The sequence below is a fragment of the Narcine bancroftii genome, chromosome 2 (assembly GCF_036971445.1).
Source record: "Narcine bancroftii isolate sNarBan1 chromosome 2, sNarBan1.hap1, whole genome shotgun sequence".
Classification (NCBI taxonomy): domain Eukaryota; kingdom Metazoa; phylum Chordata; class Chondrichthyes; order Torpediniformes; family Narcinidae; genus Narcine; species Narcine bancroftii.
The window spans coordinates 355,124,604-355,140,438 of record NC_091470.1 but is presented as its reverse complement, the minus strand read 5'-3'; the positions used below and the strand labels follow the sequence as shown (position 1 = coordinate 355,140,438).

The following is a 15,835-nucleotide window of genomic DNA, read 5'->3' as shown; positions in this document are numbered from 1 at the left end:
GAAAGGAATGCACGAGGCGTGATCTACCGGGATTGTTGTCTGATGATGGTGTACAAAATCAATGAGGCTCCTTCCACCCTGCACACATTTTTCAGCAACTCCCCTCGTCAAAGAGATTCAAGGACATCAGAGCCAGGCTGAGGAACAGATTCTTCCAAAGGGCAGTGAGAATGTTGAACAACCAAAGGAACTGCTCACACTAACCATCCAAGACTCACATATGTACAAAGAGATATTTATTCGTATAGATAAAATACTTGTCTGTCTGTATGTGTGTTATGTCTGGATGTGTGTCTGCATGTTTTGCACCGAGGACCAGAGAACACTGTTTCGTTGGGTTGTACTTGAACAGTCAGATGACAATAAACTTGATGTGATTAGCAATCCAAGCTCTAGATGCACACGTTTGACACAATCAGGAAGCCTCCAGTGCCCTCTCACATCTCGGTTTTGATACCTGGTAACCCTTCAGCCAGACTCAAGCCAGTCTCCAGTGGTGTGAAGTCCTATGAATTCCCAGCAGATCCTACGTGGGTACCTCGCCTCAACTCACCAACACCCCATCGCCTGCGTGTTCTTCAGCTGCAGAGCCCCTTTTCGGTTTGCTGCATTCCATAGGGTTGTCTCCTCCTCTTCTCCTCAAATGGGGAGTGCTCTCCCCATTTTCTGGTGCCCTGTGCCAGTCCTCCTCTTCCATGGAGTCTGCAACCCCTCGTGGCCACTGCCGTTCATAGGCCGCTGCCATCTTGGGCCAGACCCCACAGTCGTCAGATTTTAAAATAAACCACCATCAGCTCTATTAACAGATCGTTTAAAGCTGATGGCAGTTGAACTGGGCATTTGGCACCCGCAAGAGAACACTAAGACTTCCCTCCATGCTCTCTGCAGGTCCGCATCAGCTGCAGCACTGCTGATATAGTAGCCCCGGCAGTGCCACTATCTTTTTGTTGTTGTAATTGTACGCACTGCTATGACACTCCTTAGACAATCCTCTATGAGAACATGTTGACACTTGTGTCACTTTTAAATCTTACTCCCTCACCTTAAACCTTGGCACTCTTGTTTCAGACTCAACTGGGGATGAGATTTTGACTGCTCACTGATGAGAGGTGACTCCTCAGCCTGCTATATTCTGGTGAAAAAGCCTAGTCTCCTCTTCCTGTAATTCATCTCTCCAGTCCTGGTAACATCCTCATGAATCTTCTCTGCACCCTTTCCAATTTAGTGATATCCTTCCTACATCAAAGCAACCAGGATTGCACGCAATGCTCCAAGTGCAATTTCATCAATGTCTTGTAACATCATGTGCCTGCTCTTGATCCAGTGCACCCAAGGATACTATGGGAAGCGGGGGGGGGGGGGGGGGGGGTGGGGTGGGGTGTGGGGCAGGGGGAATTGGAAAGCTCTGGCAGAACTCTTCACATCATTGTTGACCACAGGGGATGTTATGCTTTTGTTTAAATAAAGGCTGGAGGGAATAAGGATAAGACACGGAAACACAGGCCAGTGAGCTTAATGTCAGCCATGGGTAAGTTTCTGGAGGGGATTCTGAGAGTAGGATCTACAGTATGGATATATGGTAAGGCAAGGACTGATTAGGGATTGTCAGCATCATTTTGTGTGTGTGAAGTCATGGTTCACAGGGTTGATTGAGTTTTCTGAAAAGGTGACCAAGATGATTGATGAGGGCAGTGCCATAGACATATAGACTACAGCAAGACCATTGACAAGGATCCACAAGATAGGCCGGTGTGGAAGGTCAGACGACATGGAATCCAGTGTGAGCTGGCCAACTGGATACAGTCAGGGTATCAAACGTTATGAGGAGAAGGAAGTGGGTGGGAGAAGGGATCATCTCATGGTGGAATGGCAGAGTGGACTCAACGGGCTGACTGGCCTACTTCTGCTCCAATATCTTCTGGTCTAAAGATGCTTGGAGGCAGAGGGTAGTGGTGGAGCATTGTTTCTCAGGATAAAGGCCAGTGACCAGTGGTGTGCCCCAGCGGTTATTGCAGGATCCATGGTTCTTCGTCATCATTTAAGTGAGTTGGATGACAAATGTAGTCAGCATGTCAAACAATTTGGGGAGGACATCAAAATTAGTTGCATATTGAACAGTTAAGAAGGTTATCTAAGATTAAAACATGATCGAGGACAGTGGTTCTCAAATTTTATTTTCCCCACTCACATATCACCTTAAGTAATCCCTTACTAACTACAGAACACCAGTGGCATAGGATGTCAAGTGCTTGTCTTCTTTGGCCCTAATGTTTCCACCTTCACCACCGCCCCTGGCAAGACCTTCTAGGTACCCAAAACTCTCTGTATATTGTGACAAGATTATGTTGGTTTTATATTGTATATAAATATGATTTTGAGAGATAAATTAGGGCAGGTTTGTTAGTGTAGGTCACATACAAACATTTCAGAACAGATCTCATTTAAAATACTGGAGCTCTGTTCAAGCCAGACAGGTTGGCTCTACATGCCTTTGCAAAAACTTTTGGAAGTGCCCTAGAGACTTCACTAATGGATTGATGTTTTGAAAAGCAACACATGAAAGAACTTGGAGGATAGGTTCGGAGCTGCAGGCTGTCTGGGAGTGCTGCTTGCTGTTCTAAGAGGGTCATGTGGTTTTTGCAAGCAGAGAGGGAGTAAAACAGGCTTTTCTCTGAGAGAGATCAGCTTTACAGTGATACAGCCAGCAGCAACATCTGGGAATGGAACCTGACAAGCTGGCAAGCTTGTGGAAAACCCCCATTTTGAAGATGAGTTGTGAGTGCTTACTTCAGCCTGGTCAAAACCATTGTGGTTCATACAAGAGGAGAGGACTGGCTGTCTAATGTTTCACTTGAAATAAGGGAAACAAAAAGGAACTCTGTGGTGACCTGAATGAAAGAGGTTATCATCTGGAGAACCCTGATGGGGCAAGTTTCTTTGGCAAGACACTGAAGTGGCTGATTAAAAGGAATCAGTTGTGGGTGTTCAGCGAACAACAAATCTCTCTCTAAAAACTGACAAGAATCTTCCTGAGCAGTAACCATTTACCTTTCAAGCACCAAAGCCTGGTGAACTTCTTAAATGTTAAATTCTGTGCACAGTATAAGAATTGCCTGCAACCAGTAAACTTGGAGGAATGAGAAGTGAGATTGGACTGTGAATCAAAGAACTTTTCTGAACTTACACACACATTACATACACGTGCACTTAGAATTAGAAGGGGGTCAAGTTAGTTTAGTTAATAGTGATAAGTTAAAGTGTGATTCTATTTTCATGTATAAAGGTAATTAAAAGCAACTTTTGTTTAAGTAACCATTTGTCTTAGTGAATATCTATTGCTGCTGTGTTTTGGAGTCCTCTGGGCTCGTAACAATATAAAAAAAACTTACCTCTGATGACTTCCTTAAACTATCCTCCCTTCATTTGATATAACAATATCTGTCCTAAAAGTATGCATTGCTCCAGCTATATAAAATAATGAGGGCTATGGAGGAGGAGTAGAATCATAATTCCTTTCATCAGGGAAGGGCAAGGGGGTATAGATTTAAGGTGAGAGAGAAAATATTTATAAGAGGCCTGAACTTTTTCACAAAGAGGTCGGTTTGATATATAGAACAAGCTGCCAGAGGAAGTGATAAAACTTCACTTGTGAATCTGCAGGGTTATTTACTACATTCAGTGCTCTTGAAAAGGCCTCCTCTACATCGGTGAGACTGGATGCAGTCTGGGAGACCATTTTGCTCTGTCCACTGCCATAACAAGGACCTCCTAGTGATCAGCCATTTCAATTCAACACACCATTCCCACAACATGTCTATTCATGACCTCATGCCCTGCCAAACTGAGACCGCCCACCAATTTGAAGAAAGACCTTATATTCCATGAGGACCCTTTCCAACCAGATGCAATTAATATGAACGTCTCTAGTTTTCATTAAACCCATTCCCTAAGACTCTCTCTTTCCCTATCCCTCCATCGCAGCTCCCTGCCCTTTCACTTCCCTCACCTGTCAGAGAGCTAACTCCTCCCGCGATCACTTTTCAGCATTTTTTTTTCTTCTTTCGCCTCACCTGGCATTCACTGATTACCTCTTACCCGTTAACTGGTGTTCCTCCCCTGGTCTTTCCTCCCTCCTTTCCTCTCCTCCCCTCTGTTCCCTCCACCTTTTTATTCAGGCACCTGCACATTTTTGCTCATACCTTGAGAAAGGTCCCAGGCCTGAAATGTTGGTTATCATTTGCTTCCTCTGGATGTTGTGCGACTTGCTGAGTCTCTCTAGCCCATTCGTGTCTTGCACTCGTGTGGTGATACACCACTAGCCGACTGCAGGGGGCGACCACTGTACCTGCAGGAGGATCACTGGAGGACAGACAACACCTGGCCGGCTGTCAATCAGTCGACCTGAATGGACCAGACCCCATCCGATCGGCAGCCAATCAGCCACCCGGGATATAAGCCACATCCGGCCCCTCTCGAGGTCAGTCACTCGAGAGCAAGGCACAGCTAGCCACAGCAGAGACTTTAAGCTGAATAAAGCCTGTTGTTCAGTCTTTGAATCTTGTGTCTGCTCACTGTCACGACAGTGCATCATAACTCGAACCTCATGTCTGCAGATTTTCTTGTCTCACTAGTTCACATCAGCAACTTACTCAGCAGGGAAGAGCTGGCCTAAAGGACCTGCCTCAGTAAAGCAATGTACAGGCTTAGCAGGAATTCCACCCAATTACACTCCATCCCTCTTGCAATAAAGTCCAGCATTTCAATCACCTTCCTCTTGAGGTTAAACAAGAAAATCTGCAGATGCTGCAGTCTCATGCCATACACAAAAGTGCTGGAAGAAACTCAGTAGGCCATTCCCCTTCCATCCTCCCTCCTCTCCCCCCTCCTTTTATATTCTGGTATCTACTTAACATGACCTCTTGAGCTGTGTTAGAGGAAATATGTCATATTTATGTCTACTTTGTCAATGTGGCCTCTTTTTGTCATTATGTACAAACAATAAGTGAGCAGAGTATTTCACCTGGGGTGACCTTTCCAAAGAAGGACATGGTCATAAGGTTACCGTATATTACCATATATACACTCACCTCTGGCCATGTCCTCCTTTGGAATGGTCACCCTATTTGCAACAGGTGTTTAGTAGACAGGTTTGATCCTCTTCCAAATACAATCTCGCCTGAATGCATTTTCATAGCAGGAGATGCTCGAAGCGATTATAAAAAGAAATGCTGAATTGATTTCCCCTCTCTTCTGAAGCTAAGGTTCCTGTAAAACCTGCATGGGTGACCTGTATGTTGAAGCCAATTGTGAGGTTGTCATATTTGTTGACAAGAGAAAAAGTAGAGACTAATAAAGACAGAGATGAACTAAACTATTTCCAACAGGGTTTAAATTGGTTATGTAATTGCCCAGACATATGGTCAATCAACCGTAAAACTGATAAATGTAAAATATCGCACAAAGATTGAGGAGAAAATATGCTGCAGATAAATCAGGCTCTGGGACTGTAATGGATATTATAACTAGAATTGCAATCTGGACGTAATCTGATGGAACATAAATTCAAACCCCATCAGGCCACTTCTGCGATTGGAGATTCACTCTCGAAAGTGTTTATATTCTGTTTTTTCCAAAGGCAAAACCATTACAAGTTCTTAATCTGCTGTTGAATAAATGAAAGCAAGAATGCTGAAGAATAAAGCTCCCCAAAGTCTACCAGAATTCAACAGACTTTGAATTCAACTTCAGTTGACTCAGAATTTGGGTTCCTGGAATCAGGGGTGTTTTAGTTCATACTTCATGATAGGCAGGTCTATTTCTTTATTGTCATGTATGCAAAATTCATAAAATTTGTTTTCCTTTGTTTGCCCAGTAAAGGCATGGATTTTTTCTGTGGATTCACAAAGACACCCAATTGTTCAAAACTTTCATAATCCCTCCTGATTCAAAGGTTCCTGCAAAATGCGTTTGGATGATCTGTACATTGACGTCAATTGTAAGATTGCCATATTGATGGCATTGGAATAGGTATCGTATCCGGATATTTAAAATGAAACATCCTGCTCATTTAAAACTGATTTCACAGAGAGCAATAAATTAACTGTTGGAGAGACTCAATGAGTCAGGGCAACATCCATAGAGAGAAATGAATAGTTGATATTCTGGGCGAAGACCCTACTTCAGAACAGGGAAAGGAGAGGGAAACCAGGAAATATTAGAGAGGAGAAAGGGAGGGGTCAGCAGTTAATAGGTGGACTGATAGATTGAAGGGTGACGGACAGATGGACCCAAGAAGGCGAGAAGGAGGGATGGAGTTGAGGTGGAAGCAGACCAAGGGGGAAATAAAGAGCAGATGGAGGGGGGGGGGAAGGAACAATCTAAGGGAGAGACAGTTGCTGAAGGAAGGAAATTGGTGGAACTGTATAAAGGAGTGACAATGGCCAGACAGTGGGAAAGGGGATGGAAGTGTGGATGGTGGAAAAGATGAGGAAAAGAATAGCGCGACAGAGATCTATGGCGGTGGGGGGGGGGGGGCTGGATTGTTTGAAAGAATGGTGTGTGTGAGAAGATCTAGGAGGATGAGAAGGAGAGAGAGGGAATGATGTTGGTCGGGGGGGAGGGGAAGGGGAGAAACAGATCACGACATTGGAGAATTCACCGTTCATGCCTCTGGGTTGTGGACTGCTTTTCCCAGAGGGTGGTGAATCTATGGAATTCACTGCCCATCAAAGCAGTGGAAGCTACGTCAGTACATATATTTAAGACAAGGTTTAATAGTTTTTACACAGTAGGGAAAATTAAGGGATATGGGAAAATTAAGGGATATGGGGAAATGGCAAGTTGGTGGAGATGAGCCTATCATCAGATCAGCCATGATCTCATTAAATGGCAGGGCAGGCTCGATGGGCTGGATGGCCGACTCTTGTTCCTATTTCTTATGTTCTTATTCTACTTGATTTATTCTGAATGATAACTCAATGACCCTGAGAAGAACTTAACATGTAAAATGACATGTATGAAGTGCAATGGCCCATTTGTGCTTTTTACCCACTCTATCCAAAGCAAAGCAAAATTGAATAGGACATTTATTATCCAACCAAACACCCTCAAGCAACTGGTTTTACATCCCTATGTAGAATCAAATAGGAAATTTTCAATATACAAGTCTGTGGCTTGCTTTATTCTGTCCATTTTCTGTTAATCAACAGAAAATAAGGCAAATGCGCAACAATTCAACCTGTAGCTGTGGCAGGAGAAATAGAGTTACTATTTTGCATTGATGTGCCTGCATTATTTTGCTTTATATATCTTCTGAAAGATGTAAGGAATAACTTTAAGCATTTTTCTTTCTTCCCAAAAGAGTATACAGAGACAGATGAGCAGAAAACCTGCTCTGGGAATATGCAGAGATGCCCATACCTGATATCTTTGTTGTGAACAACTTCGTGATGGGGACCCCATAGCCTTTGACAGTGCTGGCCCGGAGGGTAAATGAATACGTTGTTCCTGGGTGCAAGCCAACAAACAAGTGGTGGGTCTCATTTCCCAACTTGAACACTCGACCACTTTGGTTTGATAGGTCAATCTCAGGCTCAAAAGAACTGATGGCATTGTAGGAGACCTGTTTGGAGAGTGATAAGAGAGAGAAATGTCAAAAGAGCTGTGGAGATGAGAAGAGATTGTAGCATTATCCAGTAAACCCTCTTGATGTATGCTCTGTCAGGATTCTGATATTACAGTTTCCCTGAACCAACAATCAAATTTGCAGAATGTTGGCAAGGCATTAACCCGAATTCATATGCAGACCTATTTTCCAAGTAGACAAAATAGGTTCAGATTCCCCCTTAAATCCTCAGTTATTTGATGAAATAGTGTAAAATTCCAATTGCACCTGGTGCTTTGCTGTAATTCTTCCAGTCTCAGAATATACACACAATAATGACCAGCAGAGGTAATTTCATTGACCAAGATGGTGAAACAGCTGATTTGACACCTTGGCCCTAGGTCATGAGCCAACCATCAGAATGTGATAATTTTGAACAGCTTGCACCTATTGAGGAAAATACATTTATCTACAGTAACAAAGACAGTTAATATAGATCCAAACAGCCATAGACTTCCAAGGAAGGTATGTAAAACCCCTGATATCCAGCACTTAGGGAGATCGCTAGATGCCGGATAAGTGTATTTTCCGGTTGCTTGAGACTCAATCTTACAATGCTTAGCTAATGCATCTGCATTAAGAATAAACAGTTTAAAAGAAAAAAAATACTATACTGACCCTGAACACACTTTACTTGCATGAATGTATAAACCTTAAAGCATTTTACTTTATTTCAGTTACATTCTTTGAAAGCATTTAAACTTTGCTGCATTCTTCATCCTGGGTGATGCCATTTCTGTTTTACACAACATTATTCAAACATATGCTACAAGCAAAGCATTTCGTTGGCTAAATATTTGTTTCAATCTTCACCAAAGGTTTTTGAGTTACTTCCAATAACATTTAGTGACCATTTTAAACTTGCATATTATTTTATTCTTATTTATTTTAATTTTTAAAATGTATTTTTCTAGATTTTTTTTTCAGAATCAGAACTTATTGTCATGAACAAGTCACAAAATTCAGTGTTTTGCGGCAGCGTCGTAGTGCAAGCATTCCAATTATGAACCATCTTTGCCTGTTTGGTCGGTTGCTTGAGGCTGCCACTTGCTTGCATCCAGATTCCAGGGAGTTTCCAGGCCCAAAACGTCGGCAATTTATCTGTGCTCTTTTGGATGCTGAGTTCCTCCAGCATTCCTGTGTTTTTACTACAATCATAGTGTCTGCAGACTTTTGTGTTTCACTCACTTCAATTGATTCATTGCTTGCCCTGAGGTTCTCCTCCTCTTTTCAAAGGGAGTTCTGTGAGAGTCTCTCTCACTGCTCCCCATCTGGACTCTCTGCTGCTCTCATGCTCTATGACCATTTTGCCCTGAAGAAGGACTCAGGTCCAAAAAGTCAGCCATATATCTCTGCTTTTTTTGGACCCTGAAAAGACCAGCTCAGTTCCTCCAGCATTTCTGTATTTTTACCAGGAGTTTTACTGTACATTTTAAAATCACTTTCAATAAATGATCTTTTCAATCACATTTTCAAAAGTACTGGCAAGTTTAATCTTTGCTCATTGGATTTAATTATTTCTTTTCTAACTATCTGTAAACTATCTAGCCAGTTTTATTCCAAATATGTAACAGAACTTGCAAAACGGTTAGTGAACGCAGCATTTGAGCAAAGTGTCTCACATTTGGCAGATTATCTTTTTTCATATTCTGAAGGTGAATTTAATTTGATTGAAGATTAAAAAGATGGAGATGTATAACAGATGGTGGTTTAACATCACCGATTTCATACCATTGCCTGTTTGCCTACATGTAGGTCATAATCTCATGAAGGATTAGGTACAAGAGCATCTCACATCATCGTCAGTGAGTACAACTAAGGAGATGCATTTGAAGGTGTAGATGTATATCTCGAGTTAATGTGTCTTTCTGAAAGTTTTCATGACCTACAAATATATGTGAGGCTTCATGTTTCTGGTCAATTGGGGTCTATTCCAGGGAAGGTGGGACCAGTTCCGAAGGGATGGCTTGCACGTGAACTGGAGGGGGGCTAACATCCTTGCGGGTAGGTTTACTTGTGCTACTGCGGGGGTTTAAACTAGATTGGCAGGGGGATGGGAAACAGAGGGATAGAGCAGGTGGAGAAGGATAATAAAGGTTATGCCAGGACTGCGTGTATAGACAGAAATCAAAGGTTTTTACATGATAGAAATGTTCTCAGGTGCATTTATTTCAATGCAAATAGTATTGTTAGAAAGGCAGACAAGCTTAGGGCATGGATTGGCAGGTGGGATTACAACATTATTGTTATTAGAGAAACTTGGTTGCAGGAGGGGCAGGACTGGCAGCTCAATATTCCAGGGTTCTGTTGTCCTTAGTTACATGTGAGGTGCCGGAGGACTGGAGGGTGGCTCATGTTGTTCCATTGTTTTAAAAAAGGCTCCAAAATAATCCAGGAAGTTACAGGCCAGTGAGCCTGACATCAATAGTAGGTAAATTATTGAAGAGTGTTCTGAGAGATCAGATTTACAAGTATTTGGATAGCCAAATGCTGATTAAGGATAGTCGACATGGCTTTGTGCATGGTAGGTCATGTTTAATGAATCTTATGGAGTTTTTTGAGCAGATTACCAAGAAAGTAGAAGAAGAAAAGGCTGTGGATGTTGTCTACACGGACTTTAGTAAGGTCTTTGACAAGTCCCACATGGGAAGTTATTTCAGAAGATTCAGACACTAGGTCTCCATGGAGAGGTTGTAAACTTGATTCAAAATTGGCTGAATGGGAGACGATGGAAAGCGTTAATGGATGATTGCTTCTTAAACTGGAGGCCTGTGATTAGTGGTGTGCCTCAGGGATTAGTGCTGGGACCATTGTTGTTTGTTGACTGTATCAATGTGTTAAGTGGCAAGTTTGCAGATGACACTAAGATTGCAGGCATTGTGGACAGCGAGGAAGGATTTCAAAGCTTGTAAAGAGATCTGAACTAACTGGGAAAATGGGCCAGAAAATGGCAGATGGAGTTTAATGCAGACAAGCGTGAGGTGTTTCATGTTGGAAGGACAATCCAAGGTAGGACATACACAGTAAATGGTAGGGCACTGAGGAGTGCGGAGGATCAAATGGATCTGGGAATACAGATACATAATTCCCTGAAAGTCATGTCACAGGTAGACAGTGTTGTAAAGAAAGCTTCTGGCATCTTGGCCTTCATAAATCAAAGTATTGAGTACAAGAATTGGGATGTTATGGTGAGGTTGTACAAGACATTGATGAGGCCAAATTTGGAGTGCAAGTCTGGTCTCCAAATTGTAGGAAGAACATCAGGAAGATTGAAAGAGTGCTGAGAAGATTTATTAGCATGTTGCCACATCTTCAGGAGTTGAGTTACAGGGAAAGATGAAACAGGTTAGAACTTTATTCCTTGGAGCATAGAAGAATGAGGGGAGACTTGATAGAGGTTTACAAAATTATGGGGGGGGTAAATGCGAGTAGGCTCTTTCCACTTAGATTAGCAGAGATAAATGCAAGAGAACATGGCATTAGGGTAAAAGGTGAAAGGTTAGGGGGAACATTGGGAGAACTTCTTCACTCAGAGACTGGTGGGAGTGTGGAATGAGCTGCCATCTGATACGGTAAATGTGGGCTCACTCTTAAGTTTTATGAATAAATTGGACAGATACAAGGATCAGAGAGGTCTTGATGGGTGCAGGTCAGTGGGACTAGTGGAATGATGTTTCAGTACAGACTAGAAGGGTCGATTGGCCTGTTTTCTGTGCTATAGTGTTCTATGTTCTATTTTCTAAATACCCCTATTTGTGGTTGTATGTTACTCTTGGAACAGTCCTCATTTTGATAGCATCAAGCTATTTTGTTTTGCGTGGCACCTGAGACAGAACAATATTATGCCTTCCCAGCAGACGCATTCATTGCTTGAGGAGATAAACTGAATGGAAATCAGCAACAAAAATCCTGGTTGGTTTCTTTCCCTCTTTATCCCCAAAGCCAAATGCACTTGGCCAGCTGCAAATTACAGATTTAGCACTAAATGTTGGAGTTGTTCTAGTCATTATTGGCCCGGTTGTTCAGAAATTCATTCTTGGCTGCTGGCCCTAACGAGAACATAAAGCAACATCAATGCATTCTACTCAACCTCCAAACTTCAGTCATTTGTAATCAATTAAAACACATATTGAAGCTTAGAACCATAGACATGACAGCTCAGAAACAGGCTCCTCAGCCCATCAAGCCCGTACCAAACTATTATTCTGCCAAGTCCCATTGACCTGCACCTGGACCATAGCCCTCCATACCTCTCCCATCCACGGGCCTGTTCAATTTTTGAAATGTCAAAATTGAACCCACATCCACCACTGCAGCTCATTCTACACTCTCACCGCACTCTAAATGCTCCCTTTAAACATTATACCTTTCAAGTTGTCTTTGGTTGGTGATGCATGGGTGAATTTTAGCCGTTAATTGTAATTGTCTGTGCTCATTTGGTTCCATTAACTTCACGGAACTGGCACCAGGAGCTGAACGACAACGTTGAAGGTGCTCACTTCCAGCGAGCACAGACTGTCAACATTCATGCATTTTAAGAACCTTCTGTTTTATTTTTCTAAAGTTGGAAGATGTGCAGGACAAGTGAGAGAAACTAAATGTAGAGTGCGCTCAAAAAGAAATAGAACAATTGACACCCAGATTCTGATCTGAGAGCCCTCGGCCTGTTTCCCACCCAATCTAAAACCCCAAACCCCTCCCAATTAAAAAAAAAGACTCAAAACATACAGTTGACATGCAACTAAATTTTCTGGGACATCCAGTGAGCTTATATTTCCCAAGATGCACATCTCCACTTCAGAAGTAAACGAGCAGATCTGTCACTCAGAGAACGAGCCTCCAGGTTAAAATCAAAGCCCCAAGTGCAAACAATATCCAGAGAGCACCAATCTAAAATATTCAAAATGCAACAAATTAAAATTAAATTGAATCAGTTGTTGATGATTCACTTTATTGTCATCGTACCAGTAAACTAAACCAATGAAATACAAACAGCATCGATTGGAAGTTAAAAAATAGTGCTGTATACATTAGAATAAAACCTGCAGTTAAAACCAACAACACTATTCCACAATGAATTGTTAAAAAGTACTGATTTTACAACACAAGTACAGTCCCACTCAGCGCCGTGATTCAGTGTTCAACATAGTCACAGCCTCAATAAAAAAAAACTCTTCTAGAGGCTACTGGTGTGTGATCAAAGGCTCCTGTAGCATCTGCCCAATGGGAGAAGAGTGAATAGTCCATAGTTCGGGGAGTTGCATCTTTGATAATGTTTCTCGCCCTGCCCAGACATCATTCCCTACATATGCTTTCGATGGTAGGCTATTGGATTCCAATAATCTGTTGGGCAGTTTTCACTACCCGCTGGAGTGATCTTGTACAATATCACCCCGAAATGCCACGTGTTAGCAGGCCCTCAATTGCCCATCTGTGGAAAACCAACAGTATCCTGGGACAGCGGTGTGTCTTTCTCATGCTCCTCAAAAAATAAAGTCGCTGCTGTGCCTTTTTAATTAGAATTGAAGAACTCAAGGGCCAAATGAGATCTTCAGAGAGATGGATGTCAAGAAATCTAAAGCTCGGTAAATGCTCCACCACCACTCCATTGATGTCATGGGGATGTGAGTGTGACTTCTGGCATGCCTGAAGTCCACGATGGTCTCCTTGGCCTTCTGAGTGTTGAGTGTCGAGTTGTTATTGGCACACCACAAGGCCAGGTGCTAAACCTCATCCCTATAGGCCACTCCATCGTCCCCTTTGAGCAACTGTTCTACCATATTATTAAAATAGTATGCTGATATTGGCATGTTCAACGTGTTATCTGATTAGTTTAGCAGTACTTACAATTACTGCAATCGATTTATGTTGCGCAGCTTCTCTGCCTTTTTTGTATTTTGGACTGTAGCTCCATGATATTTAAAGAACTCGTGTTGTCCCATGACCGAGTAGAATAAAATATATTCCCAGGCTGGAGAATTAGGTCATCAATATGTGGTGATGTGGAAAGTTGCAACTCTTAGTGGACCAAGATGATCAGAAGAACAGAACAGACAAGAGACCATATGAGAATGTGCAAGCCAGATAAATACTGCGAAGTAGACTCTATCAGCAATTTTTTTTTATTGGCTGCCCAAGAAATTTGAACAAATAAATGTCAAAAGTTTGGCAAATGATGATGTACCTTACCTAGAGGATGGAGGACCCTAAATGTACTGAAGTAAAATCCTATTTACAGCTTGCTCAACTTCTGATGTCAGCAGTTATCCCAAGAGATGGGGGTATTCTACACACGGCAGCCACGTCCATGGTGCAGCTGGTAAGAGTTTCAGTAACTCCGGTCTAAACCTGACCTGTGCTGCAGTCTGCTCACAGGTTGTTTGTAGGTTCTCCCAGTGCTGTACTTTCACCCATGTCCTGAAGATGAGTCGGTTGGTGTGAATAAGAAATGGGAGGGGGGGGAGGAGTTTATGTCCTATACAAAAGTACAATGTGCATGCAAACTAACTCTGGCTTGCTACAGCTACACAGGTATGCATCATACACCAACAGACAAGGGATAAATTAAAATACCATACAAGAGAAAAAAATAAATAAATGTAGAAGGATCATTTAAGCGTTTAAGGCCGGGGATTGGGATCTTTACAAAAAGTCCAGGTATGATCTGTAGAAGGCCAACTCTGAAGCAAAGTGACAATTCCAGAGGAATCTAGAGACAAAGACATGCCCGCTATGGAAGGGAATGGAGGCCATTACAGCCTACAAAGAAAGGGCAAACAGTGTAGATGGCTGTAATGCTTCACGACCCGATGAGCTGAACAGATTCTAAGCCCACTTTGAAAAGAAGAACCAAACAGTGCCTATGAAAATCCCTGAAAAGGCTGAGGACCCTGTGATATTTGTCTCTGAGGGCAACTTCAGAACATCATTCAAGAGGGCGAACCCGCACAAAGCATCAGGCCATGACAGCATACCTGGGAGGGTACTGAAAATCTGCGCCAACCTGTCTGTGTTCACGGACACTTTCAACCACTCATTGCTGTAGTCAGAGGTTCCCACCTGCTTCAAATGGGCATCAATCATCCCGGTACCCAAGAAGAGTAGTGTGAGCTGCCTCAATGACTACCACCCAGCAGCATTAACTTCTACTGTGATGAAATGCTTTGAGAGGCTGGTCATGGCCAGGATTAACACGTACCAAAGCAAAGATGGTTTGCTGGACCCCCTTCAGTTCGCCTATCGTCACCTATAACACAGCTTCTTCCTACCTGCCATCAGAATCCTGAATAATCAATGAACCAAAGACAACTGCTTTACTTTTTGTGCACCATTATTTTTATTTTTTTTTAAAATAGTAATGTCATAAGATAAATGTTTGCACTATTGATTCTGTTGCAAACACCAAATTTCATAACCTGGTAATGACAATAAATTCTAATTCTGATCACTAAATATTCTCAGCTCCAAAAAAATGCAATGTTACAATGGTGCACACAAATCTTTGTTGGGTCTGGAGTAATGCGATGTAGGTTAATTGGCCAATATAATTTCAAAGTTCACATTTATTGTCAGAGTACATACATGACATCACATACAACCCTGAGATTCTTTTTCCAATTAATGGTAATTGTAAACTATACTCAAAGAAATAAATGCTGTATGAACAAAAGAAAGAAATGTAAACAAACTGACTGTGCAAATACAGAAGCGCGGTAATGAATAATGAACAAGTGTGAGTCAGTAAAGGAATCTCTGAATGAGTCTGTTCAGGAGTCCAATGGTTAATTTGCCCCTGCTAAGAGTTTATTCTCATATGCCTCAAAATTCTGCAGACACACAGATATGTTAGAGAGACTCATTATAAAATAAATTAAATTAAAATAAGAGGAGCCAATGGGAATGTGGAGAGGCTAACAATGAGATTACAGAGAGATAAGTGTACATGATGTTTGATGGTCATTGAGGTCTCAGTGGGCTGAAGGGCCTATTTCCATGCAATACGACACTGTGGAAATCATCACTGCTCCCTTTTGAACGACTTGCCTCTTGGATCCCACGAGCAATAAGGAGAGCAGGTTACCACCATTTTCTCAGCAGAATACAAGCAAAGCAACTGAGAGGTCAAAAGGAGAAGCTTCAGGTCACTTCCACCCTTCTTTGTTAATCGACAGA

The 15,835-nt window shown here is 42.2% G+C and overlaps 1 protein-coding gene across 10 annotated transcripts in view; it reads right to left on the bottom strand.

Annotated features, from left to right (window-relative positions):
* LOC138755773 (receptor-type tyrosine-protein phosphatase mu-like) overlaps positions 1-15,835 on the bottom strand; it is a 1,095,616-nt gene that overhangs the window by 393,476 nt on the left and 686,305 nt on the right. For all 10 annotated transcript variants that reach the window (XM_069922352.1, XM_069922354.1, XM_069922355.1 and 7 more), the window contains exon 10: positions 7,420-7,621. In XM_069922352.1, coding sequence (XP_069778453.1) covers positions 7,420-7,621 — 202 coding nt within the window. The remainder of the gene's footprint in view (positions 1-7,419; positions 7,622-15,835) is intronic.